We start from the raw sequence: 22,150 nt of genomic DNA on the forward strand, positions 1-22,150 counted from the left end.
GAATTTTATGATCGATGGAGTTGGAATTATGCGAAAATCATTAATACAATTTAAATGAGGATTTTTACAAAATTGTTGGTCAAAACATCACTGCACATGAACTTCCTAACCACAGCTCACTAAGGTATTTATTACTCCTGATCCGTTTATCATATAAGCATGAAACCGACACCAAATGAACACTAACTCACGAGGCTACCTCTCATAAAATTTTTATCCTTAGGCAATAAACAGAAAAGAAATGGTAGTAAGGTCAATTAGAGTAACATCAACCAAAACAAGTTTCATCACTAAGTCTTTCATTTCCTATGTCCCAATTCTTATAACTATACTATCGATACTAACCCATACCAACTTAGATCTCACACTGTACTTACGTAAACATATACCCCATAGAATTCCATCGCATCTCGATCTACTCATTACATCTAAATCACGATTGTGATGACTAAAGATATGAAATTCTATCGTGTTTCTTATTACTATCACAAGACTATACTAACATAGCTTCGGGATCACATAACTGCATATTACTTAGTCATAGTAGTACTATCAACACATCATTCATACAAATTACTTACCGTAGCGTTGTCCTGCAATAATCAATGTATCAATCAGTCAACACTTAGGCAACGATATATGAATTTCTGTTCAACCTCAAGCAACCTTTCTACCCTTTCCCTCGTATACACTCATGGTTTCCGGTTCAACTGAGAGGACCACTGGTTCGGTGTGAGGGGGCCCCTAACTCATACCTTACCGTAATGTGCTCCTAACAGTTCTATCCCGAGGTTCATTTTATTTAGACACATCCTATGTTCATTGGGCTCATTGGTTTAGGCCTGAGGATCGTTCGCTCTGATACCACTTTGTAACACCCCGGTTTATAAAAGAAGTCCTCGTCAAGACATTCCCTCATAAACGGATCGTTACCATCTCGGTTTCCCGAGGTAGTGAATAACAAATTAAACTCCAAGGCAATTTATATAATATTTAACTTAATTATTACAAATTCTCTTTTCAAATTAAATTACAAGAACTGACGTAAATAAAAGTGAAGTCTTCTAGATGATGATCTAGCTACTAGGTCGTCTGATCCAATGTCTCACGCCCATCAAGCTCCCGTCCTATCTCTTAAACCTGTCAAGTCTGCTCCCCATAAAACGGTTCATCACAGGTGTTCACGAATACACAGGGTCAACCGCGAGGTTGAGTAGGGAAAACAATAAAACAATAATTATGATATGCATGATACTCCGTCACCTCCATCTCCATCTCAACTCAATCTCATATCACATATCCCCTTACGCCCGGCCATACCGATCCCCTGAGACAAACAGACACAACAATCGACGTTGTCGATATACCACCTAAAAACAGTGAGGACACCAGGGCAGGTCCTGCAGAACCCGCCTGGGCCTTATCACAACATCACATCGTATCACGATCTCATCACCACCACACCATCCTCCAACTCCAATGCATATGAAATGCTCAAAAGAAAGTGATGCAATATATATATAAATCAATGAACTGATGAATCATAAAATCATGTCAGTTACCCGATGTTGTGATATCATGCTCAATACGATCAAATCAGTCAATCACCTTTCCGAATATAAATGATAACGTAAAGCAACAACCAGGAATCAAGTCAACACAATTCAACAATGACGATAATAGGACAAGTGTATTTCCCTACCTCATAGTGCCAGCAAATCCAATTAAGTAGTTAAGAAGTCCAGAAATAAAGCAATGAATTTGATTATCGATCCTTCACGAATTCGTCACCTAAAACAATTATAATAATTATAATTACTAACTACTAAATATAGTAATTTCCCAAAATAGAAGCTTTCCCGTAATACAATCCCGACACCAACTTATGCCCAATTGATAGCTAAAATAACCTGATTAGTATTTGACCCAACTTCCCAAAATAGACAGTTATTAAAGTATAATTTCCTAAAATGTAAACTTTCCGATATAGTAACTTTTCCATTAACCAGTCTTTAATTAATTTATTATTATTAATTATTATTTTATTTCAAATAACTCGGGACTAAACCAAATGATAATTAAAGGATTAAACGAATTATGCTTTTAAGAAAAAACCCGCATTAACATTTGAACAACTCAACACCCGACTTGAATTATTAAGTGTCTCGGGAATAATTTATCTAGATGCCTCGGGATTTAATTTAAATAACTAATATGATAAATAAAGATTAAATGAATTATACGATTTATAGATACCCGAATCAATCCTTAACAACTCAAACAATCCCGACCCAAACCCGTCTTTAATCATATTATTTAACTCGGTAATTAAATTAATTAATTAAGCATGTGATAACTTAACGGATTCTAAAGATTAAACAATGACAAAAACCCGATTCAATTACTAAAATAACCCGTCACTAACTATATTAAATAATTCGGGAATTAAATTAACTACATTATTTAATGACACGGGAATCACATTAATTAATTAAGAGTACGGCCCGTTAACAATTTATATCGATTAACTATGAAAAACCCGATTCCAACAACTCGAATAACCCAACTCTTACACTCACACTTCCCTCTCACTCACGCACCACCACCAGCCACCACAGGGCCGTGACAGCCACCAACCCACACACCCACTCTGACCTCGACACCAATGACCACCCCCACTGGGGTCGACTCCCGCCGGCGAGGTGAACCACGGCCGTCTTATGGCCTGGTTCAGCACCGAGCATCACCAACCACCCCTGTTTAACTCCTTACCACCACCGCAACCGACATCTATACCCTGCCAAACCACCACCATTCCACTCGTCGTCAACCCACCAACACAGACACCGTGGCACCACCATTCCGACCTCCCCCGAGTCCACGGTGGTGCCACCCCAACACTACTCGTCTAACTCGCCTGAAAACTGCACATTTTAACCCGTTAGCCACCCCTATCGACAACCCCTATTGACGCCATTGCAACCACCCAAAACCACCTCAGAAACCACCACTACACTCGACCCTTACCACACTACTCCCTCACCTTACTAACAGCCACCATCAACACCTCCTTAAGCCTCGAAACAACACCTAAAAACTGACAGAAAAGTGAAAACAGAGGAGTTAAGGTTGAGTCTTACCTTTTTCAGCCGCCATAACCACCACCAGAGCCACCCACGGTTGTCGACCTTAGCCCCTATCTCTTCCTTGCAGTGCCCTCAATCCCCCAGGCTCACTCCCTCTCCCTCTTTATGCGTGAACCGAGATCTAAGTTGGTGAAGGAAGGGCCATGTGCTTGCTTTTGTAAAGTAGTATAAAGAAGGAAAAAGAAGTATGGTAGGTAGAAATGCTTTGTAAAGAAGAATAAAGAAGAAAAGGAACGTATGGTAGTAATAATGTAAAAGTAGTATTAGTAATATAATAATAATATTAGAATAATAATAATATTTATAATAAACCCGATAGCTTAATATAATTTAATTTACGATAGCTTAATATAATTATCGACTCAATAATTAACCCGATATAAATAGTGACATACTAATAATTAATATATAATAATATCCGTTTAATTATATCCGTTTAATTTATTATATAAAAATACGGGGTATTACAGTTAGATGTTGTACAAATGCAATCCGAGCCATTGATATGAACTGGCCTCTCCATTTCTAAGGAAATGAAGAGAAAATGTGCTCATATACTTCCTATGGACTTTATTTTTCTTCTCATTTTTCTAATAAATGTGAGAAGTATTTTATATAGGATTATTTCATGGGAATAATCCATCCTATAGGTACCCTACAAATAACACTCCATCCTATCAGTAATTTCAATTAAATCCATCCTATCCCATTTTCTTCCCAAAACAAACTTACCCAATTTTGTAACCGGCTACATTAGGTCATCACTCACCTTCTCCTTCCCTTTATAACCAAACTTCTTCCTTCTTCTCCATTTCCAGATTCTCCTTCACCACCATCACAACTCCCATTCCCCCATCACCACCACTCAACAACCTCCAAAATCACCACCGTCAAAAACACCACCGCACCTCCACTGAACTCCGATAACTCTTCAAAACCAGAGCTGCTCCGACATCAGGTATTACAATTCCTCAATCAAAACCGCCTATACGACATCGTTTTTCCATCCTCTTCTGATTTCTTCCCATCTTCAGAGATTGAATCAGTTGAAACATCCTCCGAAACTAAAACGTCCACCTCTTTCGCAATCTCCGAACCTAAACCATCCGCTTTCAGATCAAATTAGATTTAATTCGGAATAATTAGGAGGGCAAACTGATGAATTAATGGAGGATTTATTGGAATATTGTGGATTAAATTAGGGTTTGTATTGAATTGAATTGAATTGAATTGGGAATTGGGAATTTGGAGGGAAAGACGGAGAGAGTGGGAAATACAAACATATTGTATTGAATTGAATTGAATTGGGAATTGGTATAAGAGTAGTGACGGCTGCATTCGGGTTCATAGCGAATTTTGCAGATGCTTATAGGTTTTGGGTGTTCATTGCTCTGTTCTTGGATGCAGATTTTGTTGAGAAAGAAAGATGGAGATATCTTCTTTGCATTGAATCGTAACACCGTTGAGTTCAAATTATGATTTTTACTCGAGTTTTTCTACAATCATATCATTCATATGACAACATGTTAGTGGTTAAAAAAACTATATATTTCATGAATAAAGATACTTAGAAGATGTTCTGATTTATCTATATTCTACTCTCCGTCTCAATCATTTGTTAACATACCTTTTGTAATGAGTATAAAAGGTAAACAAATGACTAAGACGGAAAGAATATACCAATAAAGTTCTAGTTCCAACATTTGATGATCTATAGTAAAGTCTCATAAGATCTCAAAGTTACTCATGTGAGATAAAGCAACGAGAATAAGATGTGCCAGGGCTGCGATCATCCTTCTATAGTCGAAAAAATGCTTCTAATTCATCCTACAATTAAGTGACTAATACTAAGTCGGAAAATAAAATAATATAATTTCCATATAAAATGAGTAGCTGCAACCTGCAATGAATCGTTGTCGAAAGATCCGTAATACTGATAGGTGGAGTGTTATTATTTACAAGGGTGACCTGTTCTTCAGGTTGCCCGTCTTTCGAGAGTGTTATGGTAAGGAAGGGGGATAGGATGGATTAAATTGGAATTACTGATAGGATGTAGTGTTATTTGCAGGGTGGTCATAGGATGGATTATTCCCATGAAATAATCCTTTTATATATTGAATTGGAAAGAAAACAAGTGTGAGGGGAGTATTTAGTTAGTAGTTTTACTTTTTTTTTCTCTTTAAATTATCTTTTTTGTTTGACTGGCACAATCTTCAACACATCACTTTCCCTCGACTTTTCTCCATTTCCATATTTATTTTTTCATTCAAAAAATACTTTTGTGAAAGGATTTTATATGATGAAATCTAAATATTTAATCATCAAATTATACTCCATCTGTTCCGGTCATTTTTATAACACACTAGTTTTAAACCCGTGCAAATTACACGGGTATGCAATTTAAATATTATTATTTTAATAATTCTATTTAACAAACATGATTAAGTTTTGTATGTAGTTATATTCAATTTACATTTGTAAATAGGAGTTTCTAAATGTCGAATTTAAGATATAAGATGCATTAAGTTTAACTTCGAGTATGAATTGTTCTTTTGATAGCTAAAGTGTGAGTTGCTTGATATAGTAATCGAGCGGCTGAATAAAAAATAAGAAAATCAAATTAAAATGAAATAAATTTTTGTGATGACCATTAATATTAATGAAAAATTTAATGCATTTATGGGTATTTTGATATGACCCATATAACCTCATCTAAGACGATAGTTATATCTGTATTTATAAATATGTAATTTTTTTGTTTAATTGAAATTTGGGATTTATGTTTGATTGTAAGCAATTTATTGTATATTTAGTAATTTGCAAAATTATTTAATGAGATGATATATAGTGTGTGTTTTTCTTAGTTTTATATATACAGAGTTTTAAATTCGTAGATTGTATTTTTTTTTTCAATTGTAGATTTTCTTAATTTTTACTCCATATATCATAATCATCTTAATAATAAAGATTATTAATAATGGAAAATTGGTATACTTAAAATTGGGAAAAATTATATTTTATTATTTAATAATTAGTATATAAAATTCTTGTTAAATTGGTAGTTTATTTTTTTTTTTTGTAAGATACGTACAAAACATAAACATTTACGTACAAAATATGACGGTTTTTGCGAAATTAATTCCAGATTATTTGATGTGGGTCCCACCTTTACTGTTTTTTTAGAAAAAAAAAACTTCATATGATGACGTGGATGCATGGGGATGCTTGAAATGTTCTTGTATTTATATAGATAAGATTGACACAAAGAGCAAGGAAAGAGAAGAGAGCCAATTATTGAGTTTAAATGAACAAATTGTCTATCAAAGACATTTCTACACTAGAAAGATAAATAACTACAAAATAAAAATGGCAAACAAATAACCTGAACGAAGGGAGTAAGTTTTATTAATAACACGTATTAAGGAAGTAAGTCAAATTAGGAAAAATATTTTGGATGAAGAAAGTAGTTGTTTTAGAAAAAAAGAATGCTTATGAAAATTTCTATATGATTGAGCATTACAAAAAAAAGATTGGTGATACATAAGTCTTCCTCATAACCGTTACTTATCAAAAATAAATGATTAATCGGTCCATAATCTAGATGAACCAAACTTCATTGAATCTGCATCATTTTAGCCAACATCTAAAATCATGCATTACCCACAAAAACCTAATTACAGGAAAATGCCTCCATGCACTCTACGTAAAATCCATAATTCCTCAATTAACTTACATTTCCAATCACTTCATCATCCTCTACTCCAAATGCCGCAATCTAACCGCCGCTCGAAACGCATTCGGAGCGACCCTTTACCCAAATGTGTTCTCCTACAATGCCATTATTGCAGCGTATGTGAAGCACGGTCGAATTATGATTGCCCGCCAACTGTTTGATGAAATGCCTGAACCGGACTTGGTATCGTATAATACTCTAATTGCTGCTTATGCGGAACGAGGTGAAACGCGGCCTGCTTTTGGGCTGTTTGAGAGGATGAGGGAAGTGGGTATTGGGATGGATGGGTTTAGTATGTCTTCCATGATTACGGGTTCGAATGATGATGTTTTGTTGATTAGGCAGTTGCACTGTTTGGGTGTTAGAGGTGGGTATGATTGTTACACGTCGGTGAATAATTCGCTTGTGAGTTATTATAGTAAAAATGGGTTCTTGGAGGAGGCGAAGAGGGTGTTTAGGGAAATGAATGGGAGGGAAGATGAGGTTTCTTGGAATGCTATGATTGTTGCGTATGGGCAACATAGGGAAGGATTAAAAGCGGTTGAATTGTTCAAGGAAATGGTTAAGCGGGGTTTGTATGTTGACATGTATACTTTGGCTAGTGTCTTGACTGCGTTTACGAGCTTGGAAGATCGAGTTGGTGGCCTCCAGTTTCATGGTCAGCTAATCAAGATAGGGTTTAACGCGAACCCTCATGTTGGGAGTGGATTGATTGATTTGTATTCGAAATGTGGTGGTGACATGTTTGATTGTAGGAAAATATTTCAGGAAATTCCAGAGCCTGATTTGGTTCTTTGGAACACCATGATCTCTGGATATTCTCAATTTGATGAATTATCAGAGGAGGCGCTTACTTGCTTCAGAGATATGCTACGAATTGGGCATCTGCCTGATGATTGCAGCTTTGTCTGTGTGATTAGCGCATGTTCAAACTCCCCCTCTCCTTCACATGGAAAGCAAGTTCACTGTTTGTCTCTAAAGTCTGATATCCCGTCTAATAGGATTGCGGTCAACAATGCCCTCGTATCAATGTATGCTAAAAGCGGAAATCTTCATGATGCTAGAAAGTTATTTGATAGGATGCCTGAGCATAATGTAGTCTCTTTGAACGCCTTGATCGACGGTTATTCTCAGCATGGTGCCGGAAATGAAGCATTGCATCTTTTTAACTTCATGCTCGCAAAAGATCTAACACCTAGTAATATAACCTTGATTTCTGTGCTTTCAGCTTGTGCTCACACGGGAAAAGTTGAGGAAGGCCAAAAGTATTTTGACTCAATGAAACGTGATTTCGGTATTGATCCTGAACCTGAACACTATTCTTGCATGATTGACATGCTGAGTCGAGCTGGTAAACTGCGTGAAGCAGAGCAGCTTATCGAGTCTATGCCGTTTAACCCCGGTAAAATTGGTTGGGCCTCTTTGCTTGGCGCGTGTAGAAAACATGGTAATATTGATTTAGCTATCAAGGCTGCTAATCAATTTCTTCAGATTGAGCCTACAAATCCTGCTCCTTACGTCATGCTTGCAAATATTTATTCTGATGCCGGAAGATGGGAGGAGGTTGCACAGGTTAGGAAGCTGATGCACGATAGAAAGCTTAGAAAGAAACCAGGGTGTAGTTGGATTGAGATAAACAAAAGGGTTCATACCTTCGTTGCTGAAGATGCTTCACACCCAATGATCAAGGAAATATACGAGTACTTAGATGAGGTATTAGTGAAGATAAAAGGTGTTGGTTATGTGCCTGATGTAAAATGGTCTACAATAAACGATGTTGGAGGAGAAAGGGATAAGCAGTGGAGTGTTGCTCATCATAGTGAGAAACTTGCAGTTGCGTTTGGACTGCTATCGACGAAAAAGGGGGAACCTATACTTGTTGGGAAGAATTTGAGGATATGTGGAGATTGTCACAATGCCATTAAGCTTATTTCTGCTGTCACGAGCAGGGAGATCACTGTCAGAGACACTCGTAGATTTCATTTATTCAAGGATGGAACATGTTCATGTGGGGATTATTGGTAGCGTATGTTACTCTTGACTCTTTTTATAATGCCGGCTTTGTCTGTCCACAGCTGGACTTGGAAACTTGGCTTTAAGCCGAAATCATGAGAATTTCCGTTTACCTTACTTCTGTCAAACACACTTCTAACGGAGTCTGAGCAACTTAACTGGTAACTGCCTTCTTTTTTACCTTACTTCTGCTAAAGTAGAACCGCTTATATGGCCGTTTTCACTGCAACACTGTAGCCAATGTCGCATTGTTTTCACCATAGCATAGTGTTTTTTTCATGGACGGGTTGGAAGTGGTCTATTTTTCGGTTCTGATTGATATTTTTATCGTTGTATGTACGAGGACATTACCACAAAACATAGTAGCATAACGGTTGCTTTCATCGACTCAGAGTCCACTGCACAATGAGCAGTTTATCACTCATGGGTTCTCAATGAGTACCTGGAATACACGCGACCATATCATTGAAGACGGTATAAAGTCAATGAGGATCATCTGTCCCATTTTTGTGTCCCATCTCCTGTCTCATACTCTCTTCTTTTGACACATGGACATAAAAACCACATATGGTATATTTATTATTTCCTATGTTGATGTGTCAAGCAAAGAGTATCATGGGACAGGAGATGGACACCATATGGGACAGAGGATCCTCACTGGTATAAAGTTTTCCTGCTGATAACAATTTATTACATGATAATTAAATTGGACAAACATCCAATTATTTTACATTTATATATGACAATAAGAGATTAATATCTCATAATTTCTACTAATTCAAGAAAACATTTTCAGTTTTTTTGTTTTTTTTTTGCACACTATTTTCAAGTTCAGGCCACTTTGACCATAGAAATACGATAAATGATTTAAATCATTTTTTCGTATGAACTATGGAGTATGATTATCTTCAGGTTTGAAAAGTGGAGTGCTGGAACCAGAACAACACTTGCAGCAGGAACCGGGCGGTGCAGCAGTGCAACACTCACACTGTGGACAATCAGGTACTGGTGCTGCATTATGGTAATAGATATAGATCAATAAGTAAATGTTAAATCTATGAAAATAGATACAGGACTACGGATCATACCTATTTGGACGAGAGAGAATCCATATCAGAAGGCCGAAGAGTGTTTTATTTTAAAATCAATTGGCAATAAAAACAAATGTGTAGACAGTAACGTGATATTTAAAATGTTGTATCATACGTAAATTACGCATTACTTAATTACTTAAGTTTGTCATTAAAAAAATAACAAGCCATTAAAACTAAAATTTGATTAGATGAAAACAATATGATTAGGATCGGAGTTACAAATAATGCACATACCGGGGGGTCTTGCGTTACATAAAGATGAAGAGGATAAAACCACACAAATGATCATTAGTGAGATCATTAGGGAAACTCCAACATGTTTAATTGCCATTTATGTAGAGAAATTAGGGTTCTTAAATTTTTTGTTTAAAGTGTAAACTTTGTTATGCTATTAATGTTATGCATGACGGTAACTTTTATAGTCGAAAGTTAGATTCTAAAGTCTTCGTATCACTCGTTTGTATAATACGGAGTATTGTATTAAGCACGTAAGATGAATTGTACATTTGTACTTTATATGCAAGTATGCAATTGTTGACTTTACATCATGGTCAAGCTACCATTTCTAATCGATAAAGACGACTCTTTTTTTTTTTTTTTTTTTTTACCTCAACTCCCATTAAAGACGGGCATATCCGTCACAAGCTTAATACGGGTTAAGTAATACCTAAGCAAGTGGGTCGATAAGACAAAAACAGAATGCCCAGGATGTAATAGCATTCTGCTTTTGTCTTATCTAACCACTTAAGTATTATTACCCGTCCTCGACTTCTGACGGATATGCCTGTCTACAATAAAAATTTGCGCATTTTTTTTATTATATGCAAAGAAAACTACGTTTAATCTACTCTCTTCCCTCTCAATAAATTATTTAATTTTTTATTATTATTTATTAGAGATTTTTATAAAAGATGAATAAATAATTATGATAAAAAAACTAATTAATTAGTGATGCACCCCTTGTCATTACTTTGACTTTACAAAATTGACGGTGATAATGTAACATGATACTTCTTATCCTAGCCATAAGATGTACTATAAGTCTATAACTGATTGTATAATTTATGAGTTTTATAATAAGTTTTTTAGTTTTATTTTAAAGATTATGAGTTTCACCATAGAAATTTTGAGCTTGTTTACTTAAAATATTAAGGTAAAAAATAACAATATTACTCAAAAACTATATATATATATATAAAAGGGTTTGGATGTAATACAACAAATACATGTTTCTTTTTTCCCATAACCATTAATCAAAGGCCAAAATTACTGTACAACTTTATGATACGGATCTAAGATAAACGATTTTAATCATAAGAATTTCCATATATATACTAACTATATTGTGCAGCAGTCCGTTTTTCTTAAGATCATTGCTTTTGGTCTGAAATAAGACGGGTAACATGTCATCATTTTACAATAAAATGTTGTTATTTTTTGATAACATGTTACCATTATTGTTCACATCATTTTCAAGGTAAAAAAATGACACCTTTAGTCATAACATTTTGTGAATTAATTGGTTACATTTTCTTAAAAAATGGCAACATTTTATCCGTCTGACAAATAAGACCAAAAGTGTCGGTGTGAAACAAGAATTTGTGATTGTGCAGTGAAAACCTAAATTTAGGCTTTAAACCAGAGTAGTTGTGACTTGTGAACTTTTTTTTTTCTTTTTTTGTCAAGAGTGAAAAAGATCACTTTCTTAGGCTATAGACATAGCTATAGCATGAGCAATCCTAATAATATTACATTGAACAGTAGCTAAGAGAATCTAAATTGTGAATTCGATTTCGCAGTGTGACTAGAGGATTTAGGCCCTTTTCTTTTTTTTTTTTAAATTTAATTTAAGTTCGATTCAGGTAAAATCAAGTGAAGTCTATCAAATCAACTTATGTTTAATTAACTTATGCTATAACTTAAATTTGCTAAAGAATTAAGTTTAGTTAAGTTAATCAAGTAAAGTTGAATTAATTTAACTTGTGTTAAAACTTAAACTAAGTAAAATTAAATTAATTTCAACTAATAATAGTTAATCTAAGGTTAATAAGTTAAATTAAATTAATTTAATGAAATTTTATTATCATTCGATGTTCTACAACTTTAAATTTATGGTAGTTTGATCGCTGGAAAATGAAAAGGCACCACCTTGACTTTTTTTGTCCTTTCACTATTGTAGTAGATGGTGACGGGCGTGCTCAACTTAGATATACTCATATATCAATACAAAATAGGTGAATAACATTACAACCCAGATTAAAACCAATACAAAAATAACGTGTACAAAGAGTTTATGACATGGGAATTTTTTTCTTCCTCGGTATTCTAACTAAAAAGTTTTTTTTTTTTTTTGGGTGTTGTGCTGACGAGCTATTTTACAACCATTTTGGAAACACAAATTAGACAAAACAAGAAGTTAATAATGTAAACAAATCAACAATGTGCAAAATAAAGAGATTGTTCCATAGTACATTGGATAATACAAGTAAACACACACTTATTATACATTATTACATAAAAACTTTTTCTGGTGGACATTGATAATTGATAATACATCTCATTTAAATATCCTTAGGGGGTATGCTGGTCTTGAGGTGTCACCACATACTGACTTGTAGGCGGTTCGGGCACCGGAACAGCACAACAACCGCAACAAACACCTGGTGGCGCCGGGTTGCAGCACACACAAGCTGGACAAACATTAGGTCCTGTAAACAAACATACATACAACACAAAATTAAATGGTTATGCATGCAAATTAAAACTTAATTTTTATATTGCATATATATCATATGACCATAGGCCATAGCCAAAAGTATTGAATGCATAAGATTAAGCAAGATTGAATAAGAGCATACTAGGAGGAGGTGGAGGCTTATTTGGTTTATATCGACCGGCTTCGCATGGCACGGTGTCGAAAACCGCTATAGCAATGGTGATTATAAGCATCGCCATTATGGTAGCTTTCATGGACTTGGTTGCCATTTTTGAACTTGATATTGCTAGTGTGTTTGTATTTGCTATAGGTTGTTAATGGTTTACTCTTTGCCATGCTTGAGTGATGTTTTTATAAGGGAAAATGTTCTATACTACAGGTGTACTACCTTGACTTCATTACCACAGTTTTTATTTTTAAAGTATGTCATTGATTTTATGATTTATTTATGGTTTTTTTTAAAAAAAAAAAATCGATTTATATTATGAGATGTTTATTTTCGCATTTAATGTATTCTCTTAGTTACTGTTTAGAAAGTCAACTTTTACACGAATTTGATTCTAACATAGACGGAATAATTCCGATAATGTTTGGTTGACATTACCAAAATTTGTACTTCCATCAAACAAACTCAATTTCCTTAATATTTCATTTGTTTATAAACATTATTAAACTCGATCTAAGCTGAGACAATATTTGAATTAAATGAAATCAGTAATCTTCATAAGAATACATAGTAAAAATAAATTATATTCTGTACAAAATAATAAATAAAATACAGGAAAAAATGAACAACAATGATAAACTAGTCGTCTAGTATAGCAAAAGCTTATCGGATTTTTTTTTTTTTTTTTTTTTTTGGTGACGAGGGTTGAATCCCCCCGGGCACATGCAATACCCTGCAAACCACGTGTGCCATGAAAGACATCATTTAGGATGACAGGTAACCGCAGCACTTCCGTGTAGGGAGTCGAACCCGGGACCTCTCAATTCGTTGACATTGCAACGCTTTGAGGCACTCCCGCACTCCACTACACTCAAGCCACTTGGTTTGTTTTTGTAGTAGTTAGAAGTAATGAAGTATCTTATCGACAATTGGAGTAATCTCTAATAGCGAGATGACGGTGTCAAAACTTTTATCACTACTACTGTAATTAGGAAGAGGAAGGTACGGAATCAAAGTTGCGTAGCCGAAATTTCTCTTAAGTGCGACTGTACCGTAAGGACAGTACTATAATACGTTCACACACAGATCAACATCGAATTATTATTATTATCGGGTCAATTCACCATAAAAATACTTCGTCATATATTTTATACGAGTATTCAACTATGTTCGTACGTTCAACTTTCAATTCTTTTGTTTATTAATAACAAAGTCAAGCATACTTCACAGTCGTCGACTTGAATAGCATGTTATCGTTATCCTACTCCGCAATTTACTACTCTGTGTTCTAATACCTTTGACTAATTCATAGAAGTCCGTCTTATTACTGGATCACCGATCACTCGGATTTGATTACTTCTTACATCATTCGACTTAGATCATTTCCGATAAAGCGCACTTTGAGCCGGGTTATTTTGGTCCATGGGTTTTTCTGTGCGGTATTTATAGAATTCAATCTGTCTCATTGTAGACGGACACTATCCGGCTAAAGCTGTAGACGGGACAATCGAGTCTGAGTCTGAGGTCGTGTTTTTTTAAGGTTTTTATTGTTTGTGAAATAAATTTATCATTTTGTCAAGTTATTGGTATATAGATGCGCTAGGTTATTTGTCCATTAGCTATCGACGTCCCAGTCCCAATCCCAGTCGTAGTCATGTCGTATTTTAGCTTTATCGTGTGAGGTTAATAACCTCATTTGTTTTTTTCTCCATCGTTTCCCCTTGTTTTGTTTCTTTTAGTTAGATGGTTTCATGGTTCTATCGTATGATCGTGTTCTATTTGATAATTTTACGACCCTGAATAGTTTTGCGAGTACAACTGTCAACTGCGCTATGACAATTGACATCCCAGCAAATAAAAGTTGGTACAAGCAAAAGAGTAGTGCTACAATTACACCAACAACACCTTTTATGTATAATGCTTCACCGGCCTTTACGAACTTATTACTATGTCGAAATTACAGGAAAGATATTACAACTATAACAGAACTTGCAAGGAAATATTCATGAATTCATCCATCCATTTCTGTTGCATTACTTGCTTCACCACTTAAGCTTCTCCGGGAAGTACTGCATCCACACGATTATGAATGTGTTAGCTAAAATTAAGTACTCGTAATAACTAAAGGGCAAAAAGAAGCATTTAGCACGACTACAAGTGTGTTCAATATCGACATAGCTCTCTTTACTCTGACATGAGAGCGGCTTTAAAACAATTCGTTTCACGTTTCAACACACACCCATGTAGGGCGACCTTATACAAGTAAGAGAATGGTAAATACCTTGTTGATGAGGGAAAGATAGTAAGGCTTGACTTTCTCAACGTCGACTCTGACCTTACTCTTGCTGTACAGATCATACTTGTTGAAGATGTGGAGCCACTTCAAATTTTCTCTGTCCTCATCATTCATCAAGTGCTTGTATGCCCCTGCCTTGTGCATTGCTGAAGCAACCAAAGAAAAACAAAATCACTTAGTAACACCGCGATTTACTAATTAGGATTAGAAACCGAATGCCAATGAATATGAAACCCGAGTATAAAATTATCAAAATAACAGACTATCAAAACAAGTATTATCATTTCTCTGTTATTTTTAGTATGTCGGAGTGTTGGACTACTAATAGAAAAACATAAGAGATCGAGGCCAGAGAAATTATAGTGGTTACCGTAGAAGGAATGGTATCGGATAATGAAAAGAGCAGCGGAAGGCAGGGTGGTCTTGTTTTCCTTAGCAACAATGTACATGTAGTCATCATGCCCAAAAGACATCAACACATTCTCAAGTCCACATCCTTCAGAGTACATGCCGTATTTTGTGTTGTATGCCGGGTTGTTGTAATCTTGGTTTAGTGCAAAGTACTGCAACAATTCACCAATTTCGATCAATACATCATGTACAATGATCATGGATCCTTAGAACATTTCTTCATTTTTGGTAAGATAGGCTACTAGAGGTCGATACCTTGTGGTGAACGATTGACTCGTCAAAAGCGCAACCAACGGGGTTAACATCGCCAACAACTGCCCATTGAGGAAGCTCACCAAAGCTAGGAAGTAGAAGAACCTTCCCAAGATCTAACACAATCACACAAATGGAAAGCAATCATCATAAGTAATAGTACAAAGTAAGATACTCACACTCGCGTCCCTTAAAAAAGGTCCAAAATAACATGTCCAGAATAAAATAGCGCGTGTTATGTAAAGACAAATCTCGATAAAAAATAATTAGGGGATAAGAATCGCACTTTAAACCAACAAATCATAAACATTCTCTCATTTTAACTAATTTACTCGGTATTTCTAACTCGGCCTCTTTAAATCCACCACGAGTACACGAGAATGTATAAGATGGAGTCGATACGTACCATGAATGAGGCCAGTCAAATGAAGCCAATCTTCATTAGGATAGTCCTTCCTAATGGCTTCAGCAGTTTGCAACAAATGCTCAATTTGTGGCTCATCTAAGTCAGGGTCACTTTCATCTACCACCTCATTTAGTAACTCACAACATTCCCATATACTCATTTCTACCCTGTTCAATTTTGAGTACTCTTCTCTCATCTTTCTCACCTATAATACAACCAATTAATCAAATTAAATATTAAAATAGCTCAATTAATTGACAGTAAGCCTCTCTTAATAAGACGGCAAGATCCATCTTAAGATGAAAACGGATCAAACATACTCATTTTGTCTTATCTACCATACTTGACACGTTTAAAGTTTAAGACGGATGCTACTATCATAAACAAGAAATTGTGGATTAGAAGAATTAAATGAAATTAAGAACTTACAAAGTCAACACACTGGTAAATATGACTCATTTTGTACACATTTTCCACACCTGGCTGCCTATCACCTTTAGCTTCATAGTCCCTGTTTAGTGAAATGTGAGTTAATCATATCATACCTTATACAGTAAATTATACATGTTGATTTTGATTATCATTTATTTTTTTGGTACAAAGGGAAAGAGGAGCAATTTTGATACTATACTAATAAGATTTAAATTCGAGTCATGAATATCACCCGTTAACTTTATCATATGAGTTATTAGACATTTGCTTCGATATCACAAACTTTATCGGGTCATCGACGTTTCATAATTAAAATATTTGGTCGTGTACTCGTGGACTCATGTGTCATATCTTTCCATGGATCCAGATTCAAATAGATTTACCGGCGGAAACAAAACAAAAAAATAGCTTGATTCGTCAACATCCCTAGTTTCCACTAGGAGAGACTATCTTTTGGAGACATGATTAAATTTGTACCCGCAATTTTAGTTACATTTTTTATTGTCGGTCATGTAAAAATCGGGTTTTAACAATTTAGTTTTTCTAACGTATACCATATTCATACGTTAATAATTTAATTATAGAAAGATTCATAAGAATATATTCATAGATTGGAGTGCTAACTCATTTTTACCATATTTAGCCATATATTCATAATTCATGTGAATATTTCTTTAATTAATTTAAGGACACACGTTTGAAAAACCGTTAAAACAATTGGTGGTGACATTAAAATTGGCAAAGGGAGGGAAAGAAAAACAACCTAAAGGTAAGGCCAAAAGAGTTGATTTGGGGTACCATAAAGAAATTGGGCTGATGGACCATAAGCCCAACACCCAGTGTCAATCTTTTATCATCCACAACCACTTCCTTTTCCAGCCCATTTTCCTTCTCATTTACACCATACTTTTTCTGCTCTACCTCTACCCCTGTTTCACAAAACTCAACTTTAATTTCATAAAAAAAAAAAAAAATGAATATCCACATTTTGAACTTTTTCTGGAAATAATATAATATTTTTTTTATGGAATATATCATTTATTATCAAAAATACTAAAAAATTTACAGAGAAATACGAGTATTATTTAGGAAAAACATGTAGATCAAATATAAATAAATTTTTGACCAAGTAGAAAAGGGTATATGTAACAAAAAATGTGTACCTTTAAGGCTTTAAAACACATGTTAATAAGAATCTATACAAACAAATATTCATGAAAATATATCCTGAGAAATTGATGTTACAACTTATTTTTGTCCTACTCAGTTTAATATTCTTATTAATTTTCTTTATATACAGAATATAGGTTCTTAATGTATTCCTAAGACTTTAAGAACACGTTAGAAAACCCGTATATAATACATAAAAAATGATACGGAGTATCAATATAAACAATATTAGCTTGACAATAAGCAGTGGCGGAGCCAGGATTTTTCGTTAGGGGTAGGCGAAAAATTTCAGCAGCGGTGAACTGGTAATGTCATAAGGTAAATATCGGAAAATTTCGAAAATTTTAACTAAGAAATTCGAAATTTCCAATATTTAGCGGGGCCGACCTCCCCTACTAGCTCCCTTAAATCCGCCAGTGCAATAACATCGCTAAGCTAATATTAGTATAAATGAAATGCTGATAAATAGGAAGAATATATAAAGTTAAATACCAAAATCAGGCTGCTCAATGATGATAGTCATCTTATCTTGTGAAAAAAAGATAGAAAACTAAAATAAAGAAAGTGAGAATTTATTGAGAAATTGTAGTGTAAATGGAAGTATGTATGAAATGGGTATGTAGGTTAGGGTTTGACAAAAAAAATGAGGAGTATTTATAATTGTTTGGAGTCCTTCATTGACATTACGAGGTCCATAAAGTCCTCCTCACTAAATCTGTTTCGCATTCTTTTATCACTTGTCTTGTGATAGTAACTTCTATTTAAAACGTTTTTAATTATATATTTCCGTTCAATAAGTCTCACTTAAGATGGTACTATCCGTCTTATAAATAGATATCACTTGTGTATATAAGAATGCATAAGAAATAGTAATATATTTGTTTTCAGTTGGTCTTATTTCCGACTTTTAGACTAGCCATTTTGTTCTGAAGTAATAGGACGAGATTTTGAAACCATTTTACAGCCAAATGTGAAGACTATTTAAAAACAAGTTACCATAAACCGTAACACTAGTTGTACCACTGCGGTTACATGCATTTAACCATAAAATTAAGTGATCGCATATGCTCGTCTGAAGCTTTAGACGAAAAGTGGCCGGCTACTAAAGTGAGAATTTCTTATTTGTTATATATAAGTGGTTTAATACTTGACCATGTTTAAATTTAAGACGGATAATATCGTTTTAAATGAAAATGTGTGAATTTGGTTATGTTAGGCTAATAATTACTCGTAAGATATGTGCTTGTTTTGTTGGTATTTGCATGCAAAAGTTGATTAGGTGTCCTAGGAATTGAGATATCATATGGGATGCCTACTCATGGTGCCTGGTTGGTGTGGTACCAGAATTATGCATGTGTAAGTCGAGAAGATTTTGGTATTTTTGTCTGTTGTTATAAAATGTTTGTTCGCCTTTTTTAATTACAGAGCGTTTTGCTTGTGACGGGCTAATCCCGTCACAAGTTGAAGACCTCTTACAAAAAGGGAGAGGGGATAAGTTGGGCACCCTCTATGTGCTTCCCCACTCACCTCTCATGGGTATTTTGTGAGAGTAAATGGTATCCGTCACAAGCTTGTGACGGATATCGCCGTGAGAAGAAATAGGAACATACATCAGATGTACTACCTCATACTTCATTAGTTTTTGAGCTTATGTGTATTTTTTCCGAGCTTTTTAAAGTTTATAAGTTACATTTTAATTTTTTGCCGTCAAACTCAAATTTAATTGAGCTTATATGTAATGTTTTTGAGTTATATTGTAATTTTTTGAGCTTAATATCTAATTGAATAAACTCAGAAACTTTATAGTAAAACTCATAAACTTTAAAATAAAACTCAAAAACTTTATTGTAATGCTCAAAAACTAAGCAATTGATGGTAATACATTGAATGTATAATCCACTTACTGATATCGCCGTCTTCAATGAGATTTTGTGTTTTAATTAAAGGTAGATGTTCCAGTGGTGGAATTAAGTGTGATTTCTCTTCATTTGATTGTTCGACTAAGTGCAATTGTTGTATTCCAAATTTTAATATACTCCTTCTATACCACATTATACTACACCAATAATAACATTAACTTTTCACACTTGTCGAGACATGTTTTGCAACGTAAACATCTTTTGTTACATATTATTACAAATTATAAAAATTTGATATTCTTATAGCATTCACGACGATAAATCAAACAAGATCTCACATGACTATATTTTGTCTTATAAATTAAGAATAATATCGAAGATTCCCTACGACCATGAATAGTGATAAAATGGTCAATGTTATCATTGGTCTGATATGAAGGGAGTACTTTTTTATTCCTTGGTTCCAACGTTTTAAACTCGATTTTTTGTATTTTATTTAGAACAATCATTTGTTTATCTCGAAGGTTAGATTTTTAATAAAATGTTGTTGGGTTGTGTTTGATGAAAACAAAGTAATTACGTAATTTTCTTGTCTAAATGGTGATTTTGTCTAAAAGAGGGGTAGATTAACATACATAACACGTGAGACGAGATTTTTTTTTTTTTTTTTTTTTTTTGACAGCAGTAAAGAAAGTGTTCTTACAAAGTAACTACCCGACTCTCGGAGTCGGATCAATTACTACATTATTAGGAAAAGCAAATAAATTACAGGTGGGGTTGACAGTCAAAATAGGTTTCTTAGCGGGACGATCAGAGCTAGCCAATTGCGCGAACATTTCTTTTCTCTTCTTTAACAACTGAGCCTCAGAAGAGTACCTCCAACAAGACACACTTACGCCACGAGGACGTAGAAATTTATGGGAGAGAGGTCTACTTTTTGAGAAACTTTTTGAGAAAGTAGACAAATTGTGTCTTGGAGGTTCATCTCCTTTGCTTTGATTCCTCTTGAACGTGGTGATTCTCCGTCTCTCTTGCACATGATGAGTAGAGGGGTACTGCAAAAAAGAGGAGTAACAGGGGGCACACTGAAGGCTTCTCAAACGAGAGAATCTTACACTTCTTAGGACGAGCTGAAAAGATGAACGGTTGATGGTCATTAGAATCATCCCGAGCTTGGGGGACATGAGTCAGGAAGGAGAAAAATTGTCACTGGCGAAGAAGCGCAAGACGTCCGGTCCCGAGAGGACGAGCTCAAACTTACGCTAGGACTATCAGGTTCTACCTTGATAATATCGGAGGGGGTAATGTTTTCCTTCATTGCCCCCATCATCTTAGACTTCCCCTTTTTGGAACCGCTCCTCTTTTTCTTCTTCCTCTTCTTCTTCTGGTGACATTGTTCTTTTATAAAGTCTATCTCCTTAGTAATCTCACCCTTAAGGATTCGAATTGTTAAAGTTGACAAATCACGTTTACGGTAAAAGCTTACCGTTCTCCCTTCCAGCAACTTTTTATAAGCATTTGATGGGATCCTTAAGGTAGAACTACCACCTCCCTTTTTGGAAAACTCAAGCACTGATTTATTAGCACCAATACTTTGAACCTCCGTCTCTTCCATATTCACACTCTGATTATCCCTTATACTCACCTCACTTTGTTCATCCATCACCTCTGTAACCACGCTTTCACCCCTATCATTTATACTCACATCAGGTGCCAAAGCATGAACAGACTTCTTGTTGTTCTCCTCCACGTACGCAATCTTCATTTGCAACTTCCAGCACTCTTTTTCCATTTCCCTTTATGAGAAGATGACCTTTTACCACCTCTAATTCCCTTAACACATCCTTATTATTTGGTTCCACCATTAAAGCATTAACCAAATCCAATTCAGCTTTCGAAAATCTTTTCAACTTCATATAAGCAATTGCCCGACGAAAAAGTGCCTTAACATTACGAGGGAATGTGTTCAAAATCATGGAGCATAAACCCGAGGCAGCTCTGTATTCCTCAAGTTTCAGAGCACATGCAGCCATATTAGACATAAGAGAAACAGCAAGGTCAGATACCGATTGAATATCTTCACCTCCAATATCTCCCAAACTCAAACTAAGTAATTTACAAGCTTCATCATAACACTCCGCGGCACTATCAAAATCATTTTTCCTAAAAAGACTGTTCCCCTTATCTTTAAGCTCTTTTACCTCCGCTAAAAATAACGGAGCTGACCCCTGCAAATCCATAAAGTCGCCTAACATCCTATCCCCATTATTCTCCATAAACCCATCGCTGACATGGGCACTAGCAAAAGTTTCAAGAAACTTTTGATAAATATTAGCGGAAGACATAGCTACACAATTCGGAAGAAGGTATAAAACAAACCACAACACCGAAACGACTCAGAAAAACTGAGAAAACGGAAGCCGACCAGTACACCACAGCATCGAACCTACTCATAA

The 22,150-nt window shown here is 35.0% G+C and overlaps 3 protein-coding genes and 1 long non-coding RNA gene across 4 annotated transcripts; 1 reads left to right on the top strand and 3 right to left on the bottom strand.

Annotated features, from left to right (window-relative positions):
* Positions 1–965: 965 nt before the first annotated feature.
* LOC141612697 (uncharacterized) lies at positions 966–3,341 on the bottom strand. The gene is made up of 3 exons (XR_012529154.1): positions 3,141–3,341; positions 1,703–1,791; positions 966–1,149 (listed from the first exon to the last, which is right to left on the bottom strand). It is a non-coding gene; the product is annotated as an uncharacterized LOC141612697 (long non-coding RNA).
* A 3,239-nt stretch (positions 3,342–6,580) lies between these two features.
* Positions 6,581–10,088, top strand: LOC141610978 (pentatricopeptide repeat-containing protein At3g49710-like). The gene is made up of 2 exons (XM_074429328.1): positions 6,581–9,053; positions 9,805–10,088. Exon 1 carries the CDS (start codon positions 6,748–6,750, stop codon positions 8,902–8,904), a length of 2,157 nt encoding a protein of 718 aa, XP_074285429.1. The 5' UTR covers positions 6,581–6,747; the 3' UTR covers positions 8,905–9,053; positions 9,805–10,088.
* A 4,662-nt stretch (positions 10,089–14,750) lies between these two features.
* LOC141610979 (inositol oxygenase 1-like) lies at positions 14,751–18,585 on the bottom strand. Its single transcript, XM_074429329.1, has 8 exons — positions 18,328–18,585; positions 17,429–17,594; positions 16,663–16,744; positions 16,234–16,438; positions 15,831–15,943; positions 15,535–15,727; positions 15,150–15,310; positions 14,751–14,937 (listed from the first exon to the last, which is right to left on the bottom strand). Exons 1-8 carry the CDS (start codon positions 18,356–18,358, stop codon positions 14,911–14,913), a joined length of 978 nt encoding a protein of 325 aa, XP_074285430.1. The 5' UTR covers positions 18,359–18,585; the 3' UTR covers positions 14,751–14,910.
* Positions 18,586–21,400: 2,815 nt separating this feature from the next.
* On the bottom strand, positions 21,401–22,039 carry LOC141612904 (70 kDa peptidyl-prolyl isomerase-like). The gene has a single exon (XM_074431651.1). It carries the CDS (start codon positions 22,037–22,039, stop codon positions 21,401–21,403), a length of 639 nt encoding a protein of 212 aa, XP_074287752.1.
* Positions 22,040–22,150: the final 111 nt, after the last annotated feature.

The sequence above is a fragment of the Silene latifolia genome, chromosome 11 (assembly GCF_048544455.1).
Source record: "Silene latifolia isolate original U9 population chromosome 11, ASM4854445v1, whole genome shotgun sequence".
NCBI lineage: Eukaryota > Viridiplantae > Streptophyta > Magnoliopsida > Caryophyllales > Caryophyllaceae > Silene > Silene latifolia.

Coding starts and splice junctions, on each gene's coding strand:
- LOC141612904 (XM_074431651.1), bottom strand. CDS start 22,039: ATGTCTTCCGCTAATATTTATCAAAAGTTTCTTGAAACTTTTGCTAGT.
- LOC141610978 (XM_074429328.1), top strand. CDS start 6,748: ATGAACCAAACTTCATTGAATCTGCATCATTTTAGCCAACATCTAAAA.
- LOC141610979 (XM_074429329.1), bottom strand. CDS start 18,358: ATGACTATCATCATTGAGCAGCCTGATTTTG. Junction 16,745..17,428: donor TCTTTTGGCCTTACCTTTAG/GTTGTTTTTCTT, acceptor TTCACTAAACAG/GGACTATGAAGCTAAAGGTG. Junction 15,728..15,830: donor AGTCAATCGTTCACCACAAG/GTATCGACCTCT, acceptor GAATTGTTGCAG/TACTTTGCACTAAACCAAGA.